Source organism: Corapipo altera, unplaced genomic scaffold, assembly GCF_003945725.1.
Source record: "Corapipo altera isolate COAL_440 unplaced genomic scaffold, ASM394572v1 126, whole genome shotgun sequence".
NCBI lineage: Eukaryota > Metazoa > Chordata > Aves > Passeriformes > Pipridae > Corapipo > Corapipo altera.
In genome coordinates this window covers 415,624-440,365 of record NW_020884937.1, presented here as the reverse complement: position 1 = coordinate 440,365, position 24,742 = coordinate 415,624, and the positions used below count along the sequence as shown (strand labels likewise).

Below are 24,742 nucleotides of genomic sequence, written 5' to 3'. Positions count from 1 at the left end.
GATATCTGCTATATAAAAACCTATCTATGGACTCAGGGATATGGAGTGGTGGACTCTGAACAGTCCTTTCCTCCCCAGTGTCCTGCTCTTGATTCCTTAGTATGGGTTCTTTTGCTCAGAGGAAAAAGGCAAACATTAACCATAACAACTTACTGGTGGGTTTTTTTTGGAAAGAAGTTACTGCCCCAATCTCAGAAATATAAATTGCTGTACTGTGAAATGAGGTGACTTGCCATAGATGAACCAAAATTTCTACAGTCAGATCCAGGGGTTGTCAGTCTAAGTCTGAGCCAGACTATAGGACACAGCACCCTGAGAAACCCACCAGTCCCTCTGTCGGATCCCCACATTCCCCCACAGCTGGAACAAACTCCTTGCTCACCCCCAAACTCAGTGTGATGCGAGCTGAGGCACAGCCATGAATAAAGTCTGGTTCAGCAGCTGCCTCCCCTCGTAAGGCTTATGGAGCCTTCTCCCACCTCTGCTGCCTTCTCACATGGGGAAAATGGGTGCAGACAAGTGTCCAGACCTTTCCTGGTGTATACATCCTACCCAGTCTCCACCCATCTACACAGAGTCCTGGACTGGGGTGTCCATATTGCCCTGGACTCAATTATTTTTTTAAACAAGAGTATGAACACTCCTTGCTGCAGGGCTGATAATCCACCCACACTGTAAAGCAGATGTAGACCAAATCCCTCCAGTGATTTGGAGCTCTCTCAATATGTGATCCAACTGGCCCATTGAGAAATGGTTTCTAGGTACTTTGAAAGGAAACAGGCACTGAACAAAAGAAACTCAACCAGACCAAAGTATTTTTAGAGGTAATGTTTACCTTCAGAATGCAGCAATAGAAGTTAAAAAAAAAAAACAAGCCACAAAATATCTAAAATCTTCAGTTGAGAATGTACAAAACAAAGTCATAATAATAAGAAAATTGCTTTACAAAGTCTCAAAGTGAATTTAAACAGTAAACATGTAGGAAAGCATGGAAAATCTAAAATAAGGGGTTTGTATATGTTAAATAATAAATTACAATTCTAGAAAAAAACAAATGAAAGCAGTAACCATTCTGACTCAAGCAGAGAATCTTTCATAGCATCTTTCTTTGGGGGAATGGCATTGATAATAGGTGTAGGTCTTGGCTTGACAATTTCCAGTAGCATCAAACACTTTCCAGGAACTGAAAAATAAACTGATAAACACCTCCCCCAAAACCAATAGTGACAGCAATTCAAGACTTATTTTTTTTTCCTTTTCTTTCTTTTCTTTTCTTAATGGCTAAGAGAAAACTTATCAAACCCACCCATCAATATGAGCTTGTGTATATATATGTGTGTGTAGGATGCCCTTCTTAGAAAGAAAGAAGGTGTTTGTTTGCCAGTGACCAGATTGGTTGGTTCTTTAGCTGATCCTACCTATCCTTCCTTCTGCAGCAGTTCAGAGAATCTCGAGACAACACCACCAGCTCCCCCCCTCCAAACGTTCAGGGGGAAGATACCCTAAGGTGCCCCATGGATGGATTTTTCCCTTGTGCTTCTAAGAGTGTCAGGACTCTGGGTTGTGGTGCAGCACCAAGTCTCTTGGGTTGGCCAGGTGAGGGCTGTTCTCCTCCAGTGTCAAGGCAGACTGCATTAGTCCTGTCTGTATGCAAACACCAAGACGACGACCCTGAGAAGTCCCTAGGGTGTAGGTGAATTCCTGTGTGTGATGTAGCTGAAAGAGGAGAAATGTTTATTGTGGCCTTTCTCTTTTGTCTCAAAGAGTCCTCTCTTGCTCTCCAGAATCTCCTACTTCTTTGGCTTGGAGTTGCCAAAGGTGACAAAGACCACTCCTGGCTCCTGGAAACTCCCGTTGGTGTGGAAGTTTTCGCCTGGGCTCTTCAAGTACCTCCGAAACATGGGTGAGGCCGAGACCTCATACTGGGGATGAGCCACCACATCGCATGTGGAAGATGTTTGTGTCTCAGACTGTTTGGTGACGGTGGTGGACGAAGTGATGATTTTGTTTCCAAACTGGTCCATTTCCTCGTACTGCTCCATGACAGTCTGGGTGGCTCCATAGAGCTTGGACCCATCGGGCCCCGTCTGCAGCTCCAGGATGCTTTTCTGCCTCCGCGGATTTTGTGGGCTGGACACATTCAGGGAGCAGTATTCCGAAAAGCTTCCTTTCTTCCCACAGTGGCAGCTGTCTTTGGAGGTGTCCAGGGAGCCCTTCTCTTTGTCACTGGTCGGATGGTTGGCATTGCCAAGGGTGTGCTGTTTCATTGAGCTCAGCCCAGCTTTTGTTTGGAGGGGGTCTGGTCTCTTCTCTAAGGGTTTCGTGTCATGCCCAGTAGACCCAGCTGATGGATGGCTAATGGAGCTAAAGCTGTTATGAGTAAAAGCACCTCTCTTTCCTGGAGAGTCAAGACAGTCTGGTGAAGGGACATCCTGGGGGGAATGTGCCGTCCTGGGTGATTCTGCTGGTTTCCTGGCAGCAGACTCGATGGTGATGTAGGAAGGTGAAGAGGGAGAGCTGACACGAGATTGAACGAGGCGGGGGACCCCCAGCTCTGCCTTGGTTGCCTCAGTCTTTTCTGTCACCTTTGCACTTTCCACAGATGCTGCTTCCCCTGTCTCCAGTGTGACTTCCTCTTGTTTGGCTTTGCTTGAGACAATACTGATTTTACGGATATTGCTACTGCTCACAGAGCTTTGGGTGCTCCCCAGAGACTCCTTGAACAGCCCTGACAACCCTGCAATGTCTGACTCAGACTTGAGACTAGAAACAGAATAAATAGCTTTCTTGATGGCCTCCTCAATGTCCTGGATCCGGGCAAGTGTCTGTTCCTTCAGGTGCATAATCTCAGCGCTTGCTCGTTCCAGGTCCTCAAAAACCAGCTCCATTGAGGAGACACTGTCAGTGTCCTCCTTTTCCAGTGTCTCAGCCTTGTCCTTTTGCTTGGCCTGGTGGGCCTTCTGACGAACAACCCACTCAGGGACCTTCTCAAAGAAGCTCTTCAGAGCTTTCACATCCACTTTGCTTGTCTCCTCCTCAAACTCCCTCACTCGAGTCAAGATTTCTTGCAGCTGCTCCTGTCTCCTGAGGTTCTCAAAGATCTCCATAGCCTCCTTGACATTGCCTTTCATGATCTCCTCTTTGTGTACTGACAGCCTCTTCCGACGCTCATCTTCTGTTTCTCTCGGTTTTTTTTCTCTCATAACAACCACTGGCTTCTCCTGGGCAGGCGTCTCTGCCTCCCCATCAGGACATTTCAGTTGCCCACTGGTCTCCTGATGTTGTTGCTCGAAGGAGTTCATTGACTGCTGATGGAAGGACATTGAATGAGACATTTGCCTCCTCTCATGCACCTGCTGCACGACTCTTTGACTATCCCACGATCCGTAAGAATTAGATACACTTTCCCTTTCCACCTTGGATGAGGCGTTTTGTGCAGTGTCATCTCTCTTTGGAGGAGTGGTGTGGCCCACAGGGGAGGTTCTTGGCTCAGTTTGTCCTGGCATATTATTTGTCTGTGCTCTACCAGGACAGGTGGGAGGCGATAGTGAAGAGCACCCGTTCACATCTCGGCACAGCTCTGTGTGCCTCTGGGCCACCTCACCTGGGCATCTCCTTGGAGCAGCAGCTTTCCCACTCACCATTCCCTGTTTGACTTCAAAACTAGCCACTCCATTTTTTATTGGCTTTGAAGTCTTAGCGCTGTCTGATTCCACCTTTCCTTGTCCTGCTTTGTTAGCCTTGTACCTTTCTTCTGCTATTTGAAGAGGGGTTTTGGTAGAGTATTTTGGCACCTTTCTCTCAGTGTTTGTACCCTGAACTGTGACAGTCTTCTTCACAGATGTCTCCAAATTGTAGGATTTTGCCTGAACCTCCTCATAGCCTGATTGTTCATGAACTTCCATGCAGCTTGATCCCAGCTCTGTGGTGGGAGTCTTTGGCCTGATGATTTCCTTCAAGCCTAGAGGTTTTGGAGGCAGGGGTGGAGGGATGGGTTTGGTTGGTCTGCTTGTGCTGTTACTTGCAGAGGCAGAATGTGCCTCGTGTGAGAAGTGCTCAGGTTTTGGAGGGGGAACAGGTTTTTTCCTGTGTGGGGCAGTAACTTCTGGTTTTGGAGGAGTCCTGGGCTTCTCTGCAGGACTCTGATCACTGGGTTTGCAGGACAGAGAAGGGAGGGCAGGAAGAGGGGTCTGGAGTGGTGCAGAACATCCTTGGACTTCATCTTTGCTGGTTGGTAATGGAAGGGTACCTTCTCTTGCTGCTTTAGTTGAGGGTGGGCAATGTTCTACTTTCATCACAGCAACTGGGGGAGGAGGAGGAAAGTCATTATCAGCCTGTGACCCTGAAGCCACTACAGCAGTCTGGTTACTAGCGACTTGAGTCTCATTTTTCTTTTTACACACAGAATAGGACTGCCCTGCATTTCTGTATATCATAGCAGCTTTAAAGTCCCCTCTGGAGACATTAACGTTAGACTTTTCCAGCGACTGAAGTGTGGCTTTTAAATTACCTCGGACAACATCCTCCTTTTCTACCAGGCGCTGTTCTGTGGTGGCACTTTGCAGTGCTCTGATAGCTGTCTGTACATCCCCTCTGACAACAACATCTCTTTCTTCTTGCACTGATTGCTCTTTGTAATCAGACTCAACACAAGGGTTTATATAGGTTTTCACGGGTGTGGCAGTATAAAGGCCATCCTTAATGCTAAAATCTCTACTAGGCACAACTTGGATTTCCTGGCTCAATAGTTGTCCTGCCTGTACTTCCTCAGAAGCACTGACCTTTTTGTGTGATGCTATGCTCTTCTGAGACACGCTTGTGTGGGTCTTGGATGCCTCCTGGACTCTGGTGGTGGTGGTCCTGGTGGCAGTGCTGCTGCTCTCCTGCTTGGTGGATGAAGAGTCCTGTTGGTGCATGGTTGATTGAAGGGTCATTGTTCCCTGCGTGCTGACTGTCTGCTGCCTGCAGGCTGTGTGGACCTCCTCCCTGTTCCTCTGGAACTTGCTCTGGACATGGTGTTGAATGTTTTTTGCTTCTGCTGTTGCCAGCCTCAGGCTTTGCATTGCAGCCTGGAGATCACTCCCAAGGACCTTTTCTTCTGTCTGAGTCTGGCTTGCTCCCCCACTCACCACACTCTGCTGTTTCCCATCCACTTCTGCCCCCTCAGATGTCACTTGGGTTGGAAATGTGCCTTGCATCATAGTTTTGGGTTCCTTCAACTGGGCAGTGGTGGCTTCTCCTTTCTCTGACTTCTTGCTGGCATCGGCCACCCTTTGGATTGACTTTGTAGTCACTTTAAGACCTCCGGACAGAATTTCTTCCTTTCCCACCACTGTGGGCAGGGGCTTCCCAAGACATTGCACTGTGGTGCCTGTCACACCTGCTGCATGTACAGCCTCTCTCTCTAACACACCCTCTCTGCCTGTGCTTTCACATACAAATCCCTTTTTTGCTCCCTCCATAGTCCCTGGTTCACCTTCTGCAATTACTTTCCCTATTTGTTCTTTATTTGGTAAGATACGTATGTCAGCCCCCTGCACAACCTGTGGGACACTCTCATCTTCCCCCTGCTCTGCTTGGGCATTGATGAGGGATTGTATCTCTGACTCCTGCTGGAGATTCTTCAGATAGCTGAGATCTCCCTTCTCAATGCAGCTCGCAAAAAGTTGGACATTTCCCTTCTCTTTGTCCTCCCGTTTGATGGTGGCTGCTGCTTTCTGTTCCTGAGAAGAAGCCAACAGGTTCCCAATTGTTGACTTCACATCCCCCTTGATGACTTTCTGCTGGATAGAATGGAACAGGAGGGAGTAGAGAGTCATCTTCACTGATCCCGACTTTGTCTCTTGCAAGACCATCCCCTTTTTGATGGAAGCATCTTGACTGAGGAGGCCCTGTAAAGCCTTGGCTACATCTCCACTGAAGTCCTCTTTGCCTTTAACAGCTTCACTCTGGTCCAGCAGCTGCAATGGGCTTACTTTGATCTTGCCATCTCTGTCCTCCTCCACCAGCACACTCTGTGCTTCCACGTTGGTCCTGTGCAGGAGCTGCAGCATAATCCTCTGCAAATGGCCTCCCACAACCTCCTCCTTCAGGATCTCTGGAGCACCGGGGCTGCTGAGCTGGTACTTCACCATCTTCACACTCTCCATATCATTGGCTTCAATGAGGATCCCATCATGCTGGATCACCTGGCAAGTGCAGAGAGTCTCTAAAGTCTCCTTCATGGTTCTTTCTTTCAGTTCTATTTCTATGCTGCCTTCAGAAGCACTGAATTTATCCAAGGGGGTGCTCTCGAAGAGCCACGTTGTGCTTTTCACATCTGCACGAGGGATCGCTTCTTGGGCCCCAGCATTGGCCGTCACCTCCTCTGTGTCCTTAAGCGTGTCCATTGGCTGGGTTTCAAACAACCAGGTGCAGCGTTTCACGTCCCCCTTCTGGCTGTCCTCTCTCTGCACTGTGCTCATGGATGAGCTTCTCTCTGCATCCCCGTACAGGGAATCCACAGGGTGGTTCTCGAAAAGCCAAGTGGATGTCCTCACGTCACCCCGCTGAACGTCACTGACACTGACCATCCTCACGTACTTCTTCTGGCCCACCTGCTGGGACTCAAAGAGCTGCTTGTTGGACTGAACATCTCCCCTCTGCACATCATCTACAGTTCTGGGCACAGACAACTTTCCCACTGAGAAGGAGTCAAGAGGCTCTGTCTCAAACCTCCACCGGGCAGCCTGGACATCTCCTTTCTTGATGTCCTCTTGGGTGACAGCCCTGATCACAAACACCTCTTCTTCCTTCTTGATCTGATCCAGGGGCTTAGTTTCAAACAACCACCGGGCACCTTTCACATCACCTTTCATGATTTCTTCTTTCTTCACTGAGGTGACCTCGTGGTATCCCCCCTCTTTGTCCTGGATAGCATATAAGGGTTGGCTTTCAAAGAGCATCGTGCAGGACTTGACATTTGCTTTGCTCATGGTGTCTTTCTGGATCTTCTGGAGCTCTGTCTCGTCCACTTCGTCATGGATTTGGTCGAGGGAATAAGTCTCAAATACGAACCTTTTGCCTCCAACATCTCCCCCCTTGATATCCTTTTCTGGAGGGATTTCCTGGATGCCCTCAGAGTTGTCCTTCAGAGTATCCATGGGATAGTTCTCAAAAAGCCATGTGAACTTGTGCACGGATCCGGCTTCAATTGTCCCAGCATCTTTCTGGGATTTTGGTTTGGTGGCTGTATCCAAGGGCTTAGCTTCAAAGAACTCCTTCACTCTGGACACTTCCCCAGACTGTATCTCCACTCGGCTGGAATACCGCATGGTTTTTTTCCTGTCAGCTTCACCGACAGTGCTGCTGCCCAAGGGCTCAGTCTCAAATAGGTGCCGGACAGTTTTGACATCAACTCCCTGTAACTCCTCCTGACTGTACGCCTTACTGACTTGCAGATACTGCTCCTCCTGGCCTTTCAGGGAGTCCAGGGGCTGAGTCTCAAACATCCATGTGTATGACTTCACATCAGCTTGGGGCACGCTGCCGTCCTCCTCCTGCTTCTTTTCAACCTTCTCGTACAGGGTGTGCATGGGCTGGGTCTCAAAAAGCCACCGGCAGGTCTTCACATCCCCCCTCTGGGAGATCTCCCGCTTCACTGAGGGGTGCTCCTCTCCTTCCATGGCTTTGTGATGAATGACATCCATAGGCTGAGTTTCAAAGAGCCACTTGGCTGTTCTGACATCACCAGCCACCATCTCTTGCTTTGTGATCCCTCGTATTATATCCACTTTCTTGATGCTTTCATCAAACTGGTCCAGGGGCCTGGTTTCAAACATCCACTTGTAGTTCTTGACATCTCCACTGATGATCTGCTCTCTGCTTACAGAGGTGACTTCATGGAAATTGCCAAAGCTATCCTTGATGGCATACAGAGGTGTTGTCTCAAACAGGATTTGGTTGGCTTTGACGTTGCCAGCTGGAATCTTCTCCTCTTCTTTGGTGATGGGCTCAGCATCAGCCTGTTTAATGCTGTCTAAAGGGAGAGTCTCAAACAAGGTCTTGAAAGACTTTACATCCCCTTTTACTACCTCTTCCACGCTAGTGGCTGGAATTTCTTCCTCAAATGCCTTGGAGATGCTACCAAGGGGACAGGTCTCAAAGACATGTTTCCTTTGCTTCACATCTCCCTTCTCCTCTGCTGAAAGCTCTACTTTCTTTAAGCGTCCCACCTCAAAATTGTCTCTCAGGGTTTCCATGGGCTGCGTCTCAAATAGCCAGAGTGTGGATTTCACATCACCTCCAATGACTTGTTCTTTGGCTACAACATTTTCTGAAGCTTCTCCTTTCAGGGAGTCAAGAGTCTGGGTCTCAAAGAGCAATCTCTGCTTAGTGACATCTGCCCCTGTGACAAAATCTGTAGAAGCCTTGAAGTCCTGTTCTTCCACTGTGATTTCTCTGATGGCATCCAGGGGTTGGGTTTCAAATATCCACCTTGCTCCACTGACATCTGGCCTTCCAATTTCTTCCAACGAAATCCCACGGATTATCTGCACTTTGGAAGTGTCCTTGTTGATGGTGTCCAGGGGCTGAGTCTCAAACAGCCAGCGAGCAGTTCTGACTGCATTGCTCTGAATTTCTTCTCGGCAGACGGACTTGATTTCATGGATAGTCCCAGTTTTGTCTCTGATGGCACAAAGGGGCTCTGTTTGGAAGAGCCTGACAGTCTTCTTAACATCGCCTTTTAGCTCCTGGATTTCTGACTTGAGTTGTAGGATGCTCTTCTCCTCCACTGAGGAGCAGCGTCCTATAGCATCCAAGGACTGTGCTTCAAAGAGCTGTTTGGCCCCTTGCACATCACCTCCCTGGACAGGCTCCTTGAGAACTGCCTCCTGCACTTCAGTTTCATCTGAATACAGTTTGTTTAATGCGTCCAGTGGTTGAGTTTCAAAGAGCCACCGGGCAGTACGAACATCTCCTCTGGCAAGGTCTGTTTCTGACACCTTGGGTGATGCTGACAGGCTGTATCCATTAATTGACTGGCTTTCAAACCTCAGGGAAGTACTTTTCACATCCCCACCAGGAATGATCTCTTCTTCTGCCAGCTTCTTGGTGGCTTGGTGGTCCCCAATGGAGTCGAGTGCCCAGTTCTCAAAAATCCAGCGCATGGACTGAACCTCTCCTGGGAGAACTTTATCCAGGTTCACAGAGGCCTGTGCATTGGGGTCTTCGGTATTAAGCATTTCTGCCAGGTCCTCAGTCACAGCTTCTTCCAAGTTCTTCCTGAGCTCAGGATGCATGTGTCTGTAGAGCCTCTTTAGCTCATTCACTTGGCGCTGCTGGTAGAACTTGGAGAAGGCTTGTTTTGGAGGAGGCACAGGGAGTGGGTTGAGATCCTGACTCCCTGGAGCAATGACCTGGACTGAGCTCACGGCGGGAGGAGGAGGCAAGTCGTCTTCCATTTTCTTGGTGGCCACTTTAGATGATTTCTGAGCTTCTGACATCTTTGGGGAAACAGTTTCAAATGTCAGAACAGTCTCTGTCCCGCCAACCCCACGGCCGTTAATGGTGAGAACGGCAAAGGGAAAAGCCAACAAGGGAATTCCGTGCACCTACTAAGCTCCATACCTTTGGTTCAGTAGCACACAGCACTCCAAAACATCACACCACTGCACACGCTCCAGGCTCGGTGTTAGCTCTGGTTCCACTGCAACAGCTCAAGGCAAGGCCTCTAATCCAGGTGAGGTGGTTAGTCTACGGTCCCCAGGATTCAGTTCAGCTACAGCATAACAGAGGTGCTCGATTTGGGCTGTGCCACCAAGAGAGTGACCACAAGAATGATGTGGAAAAGGCTGTCTTAGAGTAATGAGCTAAAAGTTAACTTCTCCCTCCTGCTCCCCTGTGTCTGGGGCAGTGTGAGGACCTGCAGGGAGTCTGGGAACATAGGATATGGTTTCAGGAGAAAGTCAAGGAGTTTTTTGTGAAGAGGTCTCAAGAAGTAAAAGGGGGAGAGGGAACCAAAGTTTCAAACTGAGCTGATGATGTTGGGTAGGGAGGTAGCACGACGAGCTTTTGGTAGCACCATGGGTTGCCCACTGCTCAAGAGGGAGAGCTGGGGGAAGGATGTTCATCTGATTAATGATTTCTTCTGTTGGACTCATGGGTGTACCCCATGTCACCATTTACACAAGAATAGATGGACAGTTATACAATTAGAGACTTAAATAAAGCTCTTCTGACTTGCAGACTTGTACGGATATGAGACTAACTAAGGTCTACAAACTGCTGAGATCAGCAGGCCAAATTCTGTGCTCCCTTAGGAGAAAAAACAAGGCTGAGGGATCAGAGTTCAGGGTAACACCCATAGCTGGGTGCCAGGGAAGTTAGACCTGTTTAAACTCAGCCTGAGCTTAGCTGTGGATGTCCAGCCTACCTTTGAGCCTCCCTTTCTGCATTTTTTTCTCCTTAGTCTGGGAATCCTGGGCACCGAACACTGAACTGAATACCTGCAACCTGCTCTGCCTGGGCGTTTGTCCACAGGGAAGGTAGCTGAAGCCTTTAACCATTGTCTAAAAGAGACTGTAATCCTGGTGGCTTCCCTTTCAGTAAACAGATCTGCTGACCCTTGGCATGCCTGTGCAGTTACATCTGTGGAGTTATGCCTGGAATATTATTAGTTGTTGCTCAAAGCAGTGGTGCGCGGTGTTATTTCACTCTGTTACACGCAGATTGTTCTGGCTAAAAATAAGTTTTGAACATTAGTAAAAGAAACCCACACTCAGAATACCGAAAATCAGCATATTCTGCAGCAAGTGTAAAATGCAAATCTTTCACATGAGCCAACTTACTTTGAATGCACTTTTAAAAATAAGGGTGTGTTTTTTTTTTATCTGTGAAGAACTTCTGAACGTGGGGAAGGGCAACTAAGCAGCTGATAGCTATATTCAGTATTAAAGTGCTCCTTGCTGCCTTGTGTGGGTATTTAAATCACACTCACAGGCCACAAATATTTGGTTAGATAACGGTGCTTATCTTAGACATTTCCTACCTTGCTTTTTTTCTGCCTGTGGGGAGAGTGAATGGAGTTGTCCTTCACAGCACTCTGTAAAAGATATGTGGAGAAATGACATTTAACTGCGTAGTAAGACACATTATCTGTATATATATTTTTATGTATTTATGTGTATTAAGGTGTATATCAGCTACAGAGACCTGAAAACCATTACAGGTCAGGTTTTCTATTTTGGGTCACTGGTAGTTCTGTACAGATGAGAAAAAAAATCTTATTCCAGGTTGATCAAAAATGTACGTTTCCTAAAATCTCAGCCAACAAATAAAACCCAAAACACACTTTTTTAGATTTAGGGGAAATAAAAACTAGGAAAGTTTGATTTAGGTTCTATTTATTTTATACTTCAATTTTTTAAAAACAAGACTGATCTATATTTGTAATTGCATTATAAAATGCTTAATTCATTATTTTGGATTTTTTCTTAATTTTATTTTTTTTTAGTCTTCTAACCAGTTGTAATTTTCCAGCTACAGTCTCCATTCACTTATTTTCAACTGGAACTGTTTCAGTCTAGACTTGTCCAGTAGGGAGTCACAATAAACACTTGAGAGACTACATCTCTGAACCCCATAAAAGAGTAGGGGGGAAACATGAACATGCCTGCAGCAGTGGTCCAGATATGAAATCCCATCCCATGTTACTCCTGGATCACCAGTGGTACGGGGGAAATGGGGAAAATGTGCCTCATAACCCTGAATTATCCTATGGCTCGCTGATCATCCTGGAGTGCGGGATTAAATCCCTGGATTCCAGGCTAAGGACTACAAACAGAGGAACACGGGAGGTTGTACTGCACAGTTATGTCTGACTGTGTTATATGTGGACATGTGCATGTGCGTGTGCTGGAATGGGGATAGGATGGAGATGTAGATCGTGCTCTGTGCTAAATATTTCCTCCATGGATGTGTGTAAACACATACATGCAAATAAAGCAGAAATTATATATGAATAAACGGTATGGGCTAGTGGATGTAGATGTGTGTGTGCTTGGGGGGGGTGTGTGTGTGTGTTTGGTATGTGTCTGTATGTGTGAATTTAAAATGTATATAATATGTGGTTTTTTGTACACAGCTTATAAATCCCACACATACCAGAACCTCTGATAACATTCATCCAGCATTTTCAAGTGACAATTGAAAAAATGGTCATTTTTGGAAAAACAAACGCTGTGTTTCTGCAGATATACTTCACCAGACACATTCTCTTTCACTCTCTTACAACCACTTGCTTGGGCGGGACATTGTTGGGATGCCGCTGGTGATTTGGGAGGGGGAGGATGCTGGTGCTTACCGGCTGTGCGGGGCTGCCGGCGTCAGCAGCAGCGGCAGCTGTCTGGGAGAGATAGAGAGCCGACAGCTCCTTCACGGAGGGCGCAGAGGACCTCCCTCGTCCTTGGTGAAGTATGTGGATAGCGTTGTCTGATGTGTCTAAAAATGACCGTGTCCGATCATCTGAAACAGGGACAGACGTGCCTGGTGAGCCCCGAGCCAAAGGCGGGAGGGCAGGGCCAGCCTGGAGCCTGCACACCAATCCCCCGGGCAGCCCCTGCCCTGGCCCCCCAAAACTTAACATCATGCCCTTTTGGTTCAGAGAAAAATCACGGACATTTCCACCTTGTTCATGGCTGAAATGGATTTTGAGCCTGGATGAGACCCACGTGTTTGGCAGTGACCTGATGCCACCATCCTGCTGGTGGGGCACAGAGCCCACTCCCATTCCTGCATCCCTGGACAAGGCCATCACCAAACACGAGTGAGTCAGAGGATGTGAAGGAGCTACATGTGTTTAACTTGAGCCAATTCCCACCACTCTACTATGGATGGGCCTCTCAGGCAGTTATATCCATTTATCTTCACCTTTTCTCTGGGAGCCTGTTTCAGGAAATGGAGACATGAAGAGGCTACAAGACTTACCCCAGGATGCAGCAGGGAGCCTTTGGCAGAGCCAGAGGACCAAACCCTGCTCTTAATTTAGAGAACTGATATTTTGAGCTGCACCAGCTCCCATAGGGCCCCCACTGGAGCCCAGCATGGCATTGCTGAGATACTCAAGATATTCAGCATTCCTACCTTTGTTCAGATGTCTCCCATGGAGATACCACAGCTGAGCTTTGTCCCTATTGGGTTCATGGAGAAATGGCCACTGTGGGAGGAGGTGAACTATTAACCAGACCTCCTGGGGGCTACACAGAGGGACGGGATGGTTGGAGCAGTCACGCACTTCTGGATGATGTCAAGGCCATGGTGCCTCATTCCTGCCTATTGTACTCCATCCCCCTTGGTCCTAATCCCCCTAAACAGTGGGGGCTTCCCTTCCCACTGAGGATGAAAGCTATGTCCATCCCCAGAGAATCATAGAATCATAGAATCAGACAGGTTGGAAAGGACCTCTGAGATCATCAAGTCCAACCCTTGATCCACTACCACCACAGTTGCTAGACCATGGCACTAAGTGCCACGTCCAGCCTCATCTTAAAAACCTCCAGGGACGGAGAATCCACCATGAAGGTTCAGGTCAAAATTAATGGATTTAATGCTGATGGGTTCAGTTTTCACAGAAACCCCAAATTCCAGCTAAGAACTTTCTTTTTGCATTACCCTGCTAGGTAATGCCATCTCCACCTCCCATCAAGAGATATATACTGAGCTTTACTCCTACATGATGCACCTCAGTTCTCCAGGTTAGTCAGGGCTGTAATTTCTCTGTGACCACTATAAAAACACGAGAAGGTTCTCCTGTTCTCTGCAGGCTTGCACTGCTGCATTTGGATTTAGTGAGGTATTTGCAATGCTTTCTGTTTGAACAATGGGTTCTCTCTCCACAAATCCAGCGATTGCACAGCCAGGAAAGGGCTGATGTACTTTTTAATATGTGCTCATTAGAAGCACTGCAGCCATTCCAGCATTCTTTGCCCTCAAATCTCAGTCCTCAAATCATGAAAATCAGTAAATAACAAACCAAATGACTCTTTTTCTGCATTTTAAGTTCAGATTTTCAAGTTTGTCTAGAAAATGCTGAAGGAAATTTGCTCTGGTTTTATTTTAAATTGACAACAGTTAATGTTATATACTAACAGGATTCCAGGAGCTGGTGCTTCAAATGAAATGCCAGTTCCTGTGCAAGCACCAAAAAGCCATGAAAACAAGAGCAGAGGGACCTCAGTGACTTGTCAGACCCTGACCAGTGTGCTGCTGGAAGTTGCCAAACCCCTAGATTTCTGTTGTCCTTTGTTCCAGCTGCTCCTGCATATGTGCAGGCATTTGGGTGATGAACCAAGGCTGGATACATGAGGAAGCAGTGGGATGCAATACACATTTAGCTGCCCAGTTCTGCTGAAGGTCAGCAGAAACAGAAGAAGTTATTTCCTTAATGCCTTTTTTTTTTTTTTTTGCTAAGTCACCATGTAGATATGGCACCTTTTCCCCTGATTTCTGCTGTCCACAGTTTAAATACCAAATCAAAAGGAACTACCTTTCTACAGCCAGTGGAGACAGTGCAAGGCTGGTGCAGACCTGGTGCATCTTGAGATAGGCTGAGAGGTTGCAACTACGCTCTGGTTTCATCACTTTTCCCCACTTTTCTCAAGATACCCCAAATTTTGACTAGATCCTGGATTTTTGAGATGAACAGCATCCTGGAAATCATAGAATCCTAGAATTATTCGAGCTGGAAGAGACCTTAAAGGTCATCTAGTTCTAATCCCACTGCCAGGGGCAGGGATGCCACCCACTAGATCAGGTTGCTCTGAGCCCTGTTCAACTTGGCCTTGAACATGTCCAGGGATGGGGCATCCACAACTTCTCTGGGAATCCTGTGCCAGTGTCTTGCTATCCTCACAGTAAAGAATTTCTTCCTAATATCTAATCTAAATATCTCCTCTTTTAGTTTAAAACTGTTCCCCCTTGTCCTACAGACATCAGGAGGGTCCTTGCAGCATTTGCTGAATTGGCTGCAGAAGGCTTTGAGGAGGGCTTTGGAAAATCTTGTCTGGGAATCTCTTTCTTTTCTCCTCCATTGCTCAGTTACCTAGTGGAAAGGCAAAAAGGGGCTCAATCAGCCTGGCAAGCAGAAGCTTTCTCCCCTGTACAGTGATGAGGTTTGGCTAAGCCTCCCAGTTAGAGCAGTGGGGAGAGAGTGAGCCTTGTTAGCTTCAAAGCAGAAAGGCAACCAAGCACAGATTTGCAGCCTTTCTGGTTGGGAAAATGAACACAAATCCTTGGCTCTCTTGAAAACTATCTTTAGGAGATGGGCCATGGCAAGGCAGGGATCCTGCCCTAGGTTGACACAAGTGTTACTGTGCGTAACCACTTTGGTGCAAAGTGCTTAGCAAAAGCATCCCCACGTCCTAGAGCTGGGCTGGTGATATTTATTGGTCTCCTCCCACCCCAGTCTATGGGTATTACCACTGAGATGATATAATTTGTATTGACCTCTAGACCTGTAGGTAGAGATACTGCACAAAGAAAAGCAATGTACCCCTCCAGCCAGGAATGAATAGTGCAGCCCAAGGAATATTTCCAGTCCCTGCAGTGGAAAATAGCACAGTGTCAGTGCTGCTGAGTCCTTCATCCGTTAGCTTGGGTGGATGAAAGGCCACAGGGCTTGTTTTAATGACAGATATAATTAGATACAAAGCTTTCGTTGAAGCCATTCCCTTATCGCTGCCTTTGTTTTCTTTTTTTTTTCCTTTTTTTCCCCCTCTTTTTTTTTTTTTTTTTTTTTTTTTTTTTTTTTTTTTTTTTTTCCAGTGCACAGGCTGTGCACAGCCCTCTGCTTATCACTTCTCAGAAACCCCGCCTGCCTTAGATAGGGGCCGCTCCAACCCGCCGGGCGGGCGGCTGGCTCCGCGCTTCCACAAAGTCTGGTCTCTCCACACGTCTCTGCCTGACGAAACAGGCTGCTGCCACCCTTCAAATTGCTAATTATAGATAAGAGCCAAAGAATAACATTTAATTCCGCTAACGAGAAAGCCGAGCTGTCACGTGTGTGTGGATAACGGCATCCAAGCGGCACCGAGGACGCATCCAGAGTTGTGAGCAAGGTGCATCCCCTGGGAGGGATCGGGGAGCTTCTCAGCTGGGGATGCTAAAGCAAAGCCAAAGGTTGTTATGCAGGCCAGGCTTAGGGTGTTATTTGTTGTGCATGAGATGGAAGCCCAGTTTGAACCCTGTGCTGGGCTCCACATTTCTGCCTCGCTGAGCAAAAGAGCTCCGCTGGCACATTCGGCATCCGACCCAGCGCTGAGTGATGCATCCCGCGCGGCGCTGATTGACCAGCACTGACTGCAGCCCCAGGGACTTTAAACCAGATACCTCCAGCATTAAAGCATCCCCTTGTGAGCTAAAATAGAAGGAAAGAGCTCCTGAAAACCCCCTCCTCCCGTCCCGCCCAGCGGCTGGCACTGCGGCTGACGGCTCTGCTGCCTAAGTGAAGGATACAGGGAATGCTCCTCCCCGCTGGCGTTTGTCGGCAAAATGTCCTTGGTGCCAGTGCCTGGCGCCGGATGAATCTGCACATTTCGTGTGAGGGGCTGCAATGTTAGGACTGTCCATGGGGAGCAGCTGTCGGGTTTCTTGAGCTCTTCCCGTGCCTGACCCATATGCAGCTCGGGCTCAGTTTACAGCCTCTGTGCCCCATAAGTTGCACCCCAGGAAGGCAGGGAGGGCTGTGGGAACTGGAAACTTGCAACGGGGAAAAATAATTCCTTGTATTCATTTGTACTCACTGATTCTTCTAGGCACAGGGGGAAAAGGCAAGGCAATGGGGGAAAAGGACTCTTAAATATTCATTTAAAAGTTCACCAACTTCCTCTTCAATTATTGCCCTTAAATCACTCAACTGCTCTGTCTCCTACCGAAGATAATATTACAGGTCTCTTGAACCATAATCATGTTGCATCTGACAGTCAACTCCCAACAAGTGGAAAACAAATCACTAACAAAACCTCTCCCCCCTCCGCTCTCCCCCGAGAAAACCCCATCTCACCAGTAACACAGCAGCTCTGTGTCACTCTGCTTCCTACTTAAACCTATTTAGCCTATAAAGAAACAACGCTACCCACCTGTTGGTGTCCACCACCTCTGCCGCTGGCACTCCTTCACAGCTCCCACCACCAACCCCAGTGAGCTACCGAGCGCCTGAGTCACCTATTAAAAAAGGAAGCTGCAAGCTCAGCACCAGTCTCCCGGGTCGCCTGGCCAACCACATGTCATCGGCTTTGCTCCCAAAATCAGCCGCCCTGAGCAAACACAGCTGCTAAGCAAAGCCCTTTGTGTGGCCCTGTGCGCCCCACGGGCAGTGCCTGAGCTGGGGGTTGTGTAATGGGGGCCGAAATCAGGTGGGGGCTCGCACGGGGCTTGCATGAGTGGGGGGGAGAGGGATAGTCCAGTGGGGCAAGTTCTGCCAGGGTCCCATCCCGCTCCATCACTCGCTGAAGAGAGCAGTGCTATGAGACCATCTCACCCCAAATCTGGCATCCTACGTCACCTGCTCTGTGGCTGCCCAGCGTTGCTCCTCTGCAGGTCAATTTTGGGTGTGCTGTGTTGGCTGCTGTACCTGGCATGTCCTGTGCCCAAAGCACAGATGTGTTATGGTCTCACCTCTTGGCTGTGCCACAGCTCAGGTGCCACGAGGCATTTGGTGCATCCCATGGTGCAGGACCCAAAACCCAGTACTCAAAGGCCAGTTTGAGCAAAGGGACCTGCGTCCTGGAACTCCTTAGCACCAGGGGAATCAGAGACAAAATAGAGATTTCTTCCCATTGTAAAAGCAACTTTCTTTTCCAAGGGAATGGAGGTGAACTGACCTGGAAATGCTGCTGGGTTTGTGGTGCTCTGGGCTGGCTGTTTCCTGGGAATCTGGGGCTGCTATTCCCCCCTGCCTGGGATTAGCCATGGGCAACCCCCAATTGGATGGTCATGACCAGCTCAGCCCCCTGATCCAGGCTGTGTGGCTGGACGTGTGTCCCCATTACCAACTGCTTGTCCCTGGCTTGCATGTTGGTGAAACCTCAGCAGCTCACTGACCCCTCCTGAAGCTGGAAGCACATCCCTGCAGATGGGGACCCCATTTTGAAGTGCCTCTGCCCTTGGATGTGGCAGCTGCATGTACAGAATCACATCTGTCCCATCCTCCTACCAGTTTTTCTTCTTGGAGAATCGGTTCCCTGACAAAAGTGACTCCCAAATACTGGCACTGCTCCAGGGCTGGGTTGAGGGAATTTACATGGATGGGTAAGCACCCATAAAAGGTGGCTGGGAAACCAGTGCTGCAGCTTAATCCAAGAGCCAGGCAGCCCACTGGGGGTGCTCAGTCAGCGGGGAAAGGTTTAAACCTCTGCCCCAACCCCTGAACCAGTGGTCCTGGTCCATAGGGAAGCTGTTCCAGAGGAGACACATGCTGAAGGAGTGGGAAGTGGGGCAGGCTCCCTGCTGCCCTAGTCTGGAGGCTGCCAAGAAGGTGAGCAGGGAGGTGTAGTCCTGAGGGGGGTGTGAGGATTTGGGGATGGGAGAGCGTCTCTAGCTATTTCTCAATACCCTCATGACCCACTTGTGAGGCTTTAGAGAATGTTAAAATGTCACGTGTTTTTCTCCAAAAGAAGGGGTAGAAAAGGTGGGACAAAGATGCAACAGGGAGCATCAATGGGATTTTAGCCAGACCCTGGTAAAGACTGAGGACGAGTCATGCTCTAAAACATCTGCTTACCCTCACGGGTGCTCCCTCCTGACGCCAGGATCACACTTTGTTTTGTTTGAAAACTGCAGTACTTTCTCTCATTTTCAGTCCTACAAAGGACCGTGAGGATTTGAAATTCAAGCTTTTTTCTTTTTGCCATGGGTTGTCTCATTATGTGACAGAGTGGCAATCGTAAACATGTTCTTTTTACATAGAAATCATGTGTTGTTTTACTGTTTTGGTCAAAGTTGCCTGTTTGTTATAACTATATGGGCTAGGAATCAACCTTTAAAAGTGAGAACTAAGATTTTCACAGGTTCACCTACCAACTCAGATGTAGAGAACAGCACTGATTACAGTTAGATGATTAAAAAAAATCATTCAACTTAAAATCCCCTTTGTTTTCCCTATTCCAAACTTTCATGAGTACACCTTGTCCTTTCAAATAAATTTGTACAGCATCATGTACAACAGATCCCTGATTTGGAGATGGGGGTTCTGTGGTATAGAAAATAAATGTAATGACTAACACACGGCAACATATATAAATAATTCTCTTTTGAAAGGTTTTAAGAAAGATTTTGTGCTATCTGCAAGCCATATGTTGCAATCACTTGAGGAACTCTGGTGCACAGAGTTAATAGATGAGTTTCTGGGGTGGGAAATGGTCTGAAAAGCGCCAGAACCAGAGGAAGGTGCTAAACAAAGAAGTAAAATAAAATAATGTAACTAAAGACCAGTTGTGTTGAAGAGGAAATAAGATTTAAATTATCATTTCATGCTTTAGGAATTGCCTACTAAATTATAGGCTAATAATTAACATTTTGCACGTGTATAAAGTTACATTTGTAAATCTGAGGGGGTGGAGGGGGGTGAAGGAAAAAGCTGCTGAGGAATATCTTGTTTCCTGCCCTTGAGTTTCAAAATCAGATCTCTTTGCAACTTCCAGCACCTCCAAACTGAAGGTTCATGATCTTCCATCACTTCTGCAAATGTTTTTGGCTCCTCAGCGTCAGCTGGAATTTGCAGGAGCAGCATCACGACCCTCAGGTAATTTAAAGAGCTTCTGAGAAGAGCTGGGAAAATTTAGCCTCAGGCGGACCTGAGTATCTGCCCCAAGGCAGCTCAGGGCTATTTCTGGGCTTTGCAAAAATCCAGGAATGTGGAGGACTCTATTCCTGGCACCAAAAAAATGCCAAGAAGCTCTGCTGAGAGACAGCTGCGAGTGGCACTGCTGTTGGGGACGTGGCCTTCCCGAGTGGGCCAACTGCTGTGGGATGTCTTTCCTTAGAGAGGGCTCCAGCATCACCCCATCACCTCACTTTTTGGGTATCAAATGTCTAGAGAAGGTGAGTGGAGACCTGACAGTCTGCTCGGCATTACCTCATTCTCCGTGTTCCTCTGCTAAGTTAATATAGGGTTAATAAAGGCAGAGTGGATGTTTCATTGCTCTCTCCCCGGACTGTGTGTCGCTGGGCCCTCTGACACGCTGGGATCGTGTCACGCCCGCTCACGCCAGCACCATTCTCGTACCCTCCAGTGACTCTTCACCTGTTATTTACAGAGTGGTTTTCCACTGAAATGGTGATAAACACCCCCACCTGACATCCAGCGAGAGCTGTTTTTATTCCCCCTTTCCCCTAGTTCACCTATCCCACCATCAGGGCTACTTTTACCCTCTGCCAGTGTCTTCTCTCTGCTCTCCCTCCTCCCACAGTGCAGCATCTCAGCCCTTGCAGGCTGCAATTCAGGATGGCCATTCATGACAGCAGCTTCCCTCCCTCTAAAACCCCCATCCCCCAGGGAAAGCAACACCAAACTGCCCACTGGAATAATCTCTGCCTGGGGAGAGGGCTTCTTGGCATGCCGCAAATACCAGACCTTTTAAGGGAAGCCCTCTCTAACCGCTCCGAAGAGATACCTTGGGAATGTCTGAGCAGGCACGAGCCCCTGTGAGCATCACCGGCCTCACATCCTGCCTGGGATGCAGGGCCCAGCAGGGATCAGGGCCGTGGCATGCATCTTTAAGGATTTCTTTGCCATGCCATGGTGTTTACGCGGGGGCATTGCAGGGATGCCACAAGCTCCGAGGAGCTGCGAGACCCTGCCTTGGCTTTCTATTCTTATCCCGGTGTTTCCATGCCGCTGTCAGCCCTTCGTTGCCGGCAGCCAAGAAAACTCAATGCTGTTTTGGAAGAAACAGCCGTGCCCCAAACTAATTTAGCAGTATCCTCTAAAGAGAAAATCCCAACCTGCTTGTTGCTATTGAGATTCCCGGGAATTTCCGTTTGTTTCTGAATAAGGCAAATTGGCAGCAAGAATATGGGAGAGGAGAGAAATGTTTGGTTTAAAGGGGTAAGATACCAGTAAGACACAGTACTTAATGCAGAGATTCCTGCTACTGTGTTCAAACCCAGACTGGAGACTTTTGCTGGTGCTAAAAGAAGGATCTTCACCCTCCTAGTAACAAAGTTCGGGAATCCTAGCTTGGTTTCCCCCCTAAAGGAAGGTTTTTGTGTCTTACAAAACACTGCAGCTATTCAAGGGCTGAAAGCAAATTCCACCCAGGCTGGATCCCTTAACTGCCACTAATGAATTATCTACCACTTTGCCTGGGCAAGAATATGGGTTTTCAGATTTTCTCTCTTCTTGCAAAGTGGTATCTGTACCAGAAGCACAGGAAAACAAAGGCAACTCCACCACTCTTTCCCTAAATCTCTGTTTTCTGATGAAAATCTGAAGCTACTTCACATATTTTTTGGCAAAGATTGAGGTGAAAACTGGAGACATGGAGGCAACTGGGGAAAGTTACGGAATTTCTGTTGTTCTCGCAGCAATCAGAGGGATGGGAATCTCAGAAGGAAATTTCAAATATTGCCCAATACATGAGCAAAAAAAAAAAAAAAAAAGAGCAGAGAAAAAATTCCAACTCAGGTCAGGCCCTTCCCACAGTGACTGAGGGGCTGGACCTGCAGTCCTGGCTCTCCTGCTGACCACAACACAGACCTCAGAGCCAAAAGGATTTGGCAAATGGATAATAAGGTATAAGACACACATGTGCACACAGGGGTAGACTTCTGCTCTGTCTTACAGAGTGACACAGGTTTTTGGAGTTACCTTCCACACACGTGAGCACAAGCAGGGAGTGATGTGGCCATATTAATCCTGCTGACCCAACAGGCTCCTGAAGACTTTCTTTGTCTCAGGGTCACAAACATATTTCTCAGCCCCCTCTGGAGATGGAAATTGAAGAGGGAAGGAAAGAAATTCCCTCCTTAACTAAACCTTCCCTGCCTCCTATTTCTTAGTGATGTAAGATAAAGCAAAGCTCATTTGCTTCTGAACAGTCCACACTTTGCTGCCTACCCACTACCAGTCCTGAACACGGTTTGGGTCTAGAAAAGGTCTCCTCCACCCCCAGTGTCCATACGGCTCAACCCAGTCCCATACGAATTCTTACCCCTATTTGGGGTCACAGTGACCAGAGGTATGGTAAATAACAGTATTTTTTGGGGGAGAGAATAGGCACTGAGATCTGTCCCCATGAATTTAAGCCTCAAAGCTGAGAACTTCAGTATTTCAAGACAAGAGGAAAAGCACACAAGCACAATGCTCTGTTTCTGCCTAGGACGTGCCCAAGTGCCCCACATGATGGCGTTGAACCAGAGCAAAGCCACCGCCTGTGGAACACAACTTCTGCAGCAGAGAGTTGGATTTACCAAGCTCTGGGCCAACAGAATAAAATCCATGGCTTTCCAGAAGCTGCAGCTTCTCTTTCATAGCACAAGGTGCTAAGCACCCTCATTTGTCCTGCATTTCAGGATCAGTCTGAGGTTCATTTTCATGCAACACTTTGCCCCACTCTAATCTGCCCCAGTATTACTTACAGGAAGGTCTCTGTAGTCCCGACAGGTGTGTCACGCCGCAGACAGCCCCAAAATCTAAGAGAAACTCACGGCCAGGCAGCCTTCAGTGTATCCTACAAGGAGTCCCACTCCACTCCCCACACCCTCGATCCTGTTCACTGCCTCCCAGTGGTCCCTGGCAGCTGGTTTTATCACTGAGTGCTGGGCTATGTTGAGAGGATGAACCACTTGGTCTATTTTTAGGGAAGAGTGAAATTGCTCCTCCACCAGGCTGAGTCAATCATGAGTCCTAGCAATCCTGCACAGAGGCTGGGAAAGGCTTGGGCCCTGGCTTATTTTCAGAATTTATTCATTCAAAATACCCCCGGTGTAACCCAGTACGGGAAGGGGGATGCTTCCAGGCCATGGTGCAATGGGGAAGAGGCATTTCCCTGACTCACTGTCATGTCCTCAGGCTTTGATCCACACAGCCAGGCCCCTGTCCCCTCTGGCCACAGACAAACTTTTAAGAGAAAAGCTGGGCAGGTGACAGGTATTAACTACATTTTCTGGTTCCCCATTTCCTCATCAGCTGTGATATTTTAGAACTAAGAAGGAAAAAAAAAAGGAAAGTGACTGAAAGAAGGACAACCACATTACTTGCTTTATGGTAAGCTGGGAATTGTCCCCATCCTTGCAGCCCCTCTGTAGCCATGTGGTGTCGCAGGCAGTTGCTCTGGGAAATATTTGGAGAGGGATAATATTAAAGCACTCAGCCCCAAGAGGGCTGTTGATGCCCTCAAAGCTCAGCTTGGCAATGGGTATGATTTTTAGTGTGTTAATGGTGGGTACAACTGTGTGTCAGAGCTGGACAGCCTGCCTGGCTGTGCTGAATAATAAATACAAACACAGTCAAGAGCTCTGGGGCTTCTTTTAGTAGTCCACCTTTAGCAGGCTGGGATAAGGATATGGCTGACGCACCCAGTAATACTGAATCAGGCCCAGCTGTTGTCTCTTTGGTTTACTTTTCTGACACCTTTAGAGAGTGTATGCTGGAGTACATCACCCTGTGGCGATGAAAGATATGGGTTGGCTGTGCCAGTACCAGAAGTTCTCATCACCTGAGATAAAACACTTACTCAGAAGTTCTTAGAATCACAAAACACAGGGTGAGGGTGGCAAGAGACCCACGCTGGGTCCCACTCTGCTCACACCCTCCCAGGCCAAGCCCATGTCCCACAGCTCCCGGTGCCAGACAGCTTGGGGCAGCAGCAGTGGGGGACAGAGATGCACAGGTGGGAGCTGTGCTGGACCAGGTGATCTTGGGGCAAAAATATTATCTGTTTTTTCTGCCAGTGCAGAAGCTGTTTTAGCCTTCCTGTGCCCCAGTGAACCATCAGAAACACAGGGTAAGGGTGCTTGTCCAAGGTCTGTCACCCTTCCTGCAATGTGTTTGCACAGTTTTTGCACAGGGATATCTCCATCTCAGCTCAGCATGCTGGTCACATAGAGATCTCAGCAGAGTTGTGATGAGTAGATGAAGCACAACTCTGGTCCCCAAAGGACTCTTTGCTCCAAAGGGCCAAGCAACTGCTGCTGATTTTCCAGATTTGTAGAATCAAAGAATGGTTTGGGTTGGAAGGCACCTTAAAGATCATCTCGTTCCAAGCTCCGTCTATGGACAGGGACACCTTCCACTAGACCAGTTTTCTCAGGGACCTATCCAACCTGGTCTTGAAGAATTCCAGGGATGGGACATCCACAACTTCTCTGGGCAACGTATTCCAGTGCCTCACTACCCTCTGAGTAAACAATTTCTTCCTAACATCTAATTTAAATTTCTCCTCTTTTAGTTTAAAATCATTCCCCTTTTCCCTATCACTATCTGCCCATGTGAAAAGTCACTCCCTCTTTTTCAAAGCCCTCTTTAATTACTGAGATGCTTTAGCTTTTTTGGTGCCCTCCTCCTGAATACCTCTGCTGGAGCTCTACAGGGCTTTTTGGAGGGGCCCCTCTCTTCTCCCTGTGGGTCTGCAGGTATCAGTACCTGGAGAGGATGCTACACATCAACCAGGCTGCAGTTCAGCATGTGACGTGGTTTCCTTGCCAACACCACGTGACATCACATCACATCACATCACATCACATCACATCACATCACATCACATCA

The 24,742-nt window shown here is 48.0% G+C and overlaps 1 protein-coding gene across 6 annotated transcripts in view; it reads right to left on the bottom strand.

Annotated features, from left to right (window-relative positions):
- Positions 1–813: 813 nt before the first annotated feature.
- The window catches only part of XIRP1 (xin actin binding repeat containing 1), a 34,007-nt gene continuing 10,078 nt past the window's right edge, over positions 814–24,742 (bottom strand). For 4 of the 6 annotated variants that reach the window (XM_027660664.1, XM_027660663.1, XM_027660666.1 and 1 more), the window contains exons 6-8: positions 12,344–12,504; positions 11,030–11,083; positions 814–9,485 (exon numbers count right to left, since the gene is read on the bottom strand). In XM_027660664.1, the coding sequence (XP_027516465.1) occupies positions 1,791–9,485; positions 11,030–11,083; positions 12,344–12,504 (7,910 nt within the window). In that variant the 3' untranslated portion in view covers positions 814–1,790. Of the gene's footprint in view, positions 9,486–9,609; positions 9,755–11,029; positions 11,084–12,343; positions 12,505–22,614; positions 22,749–24,742 lie in introns of those variants that run through there. The other 2 variants (XM_027660668.1, XM_027660669.1) reach the window with 2 other exon arrangements.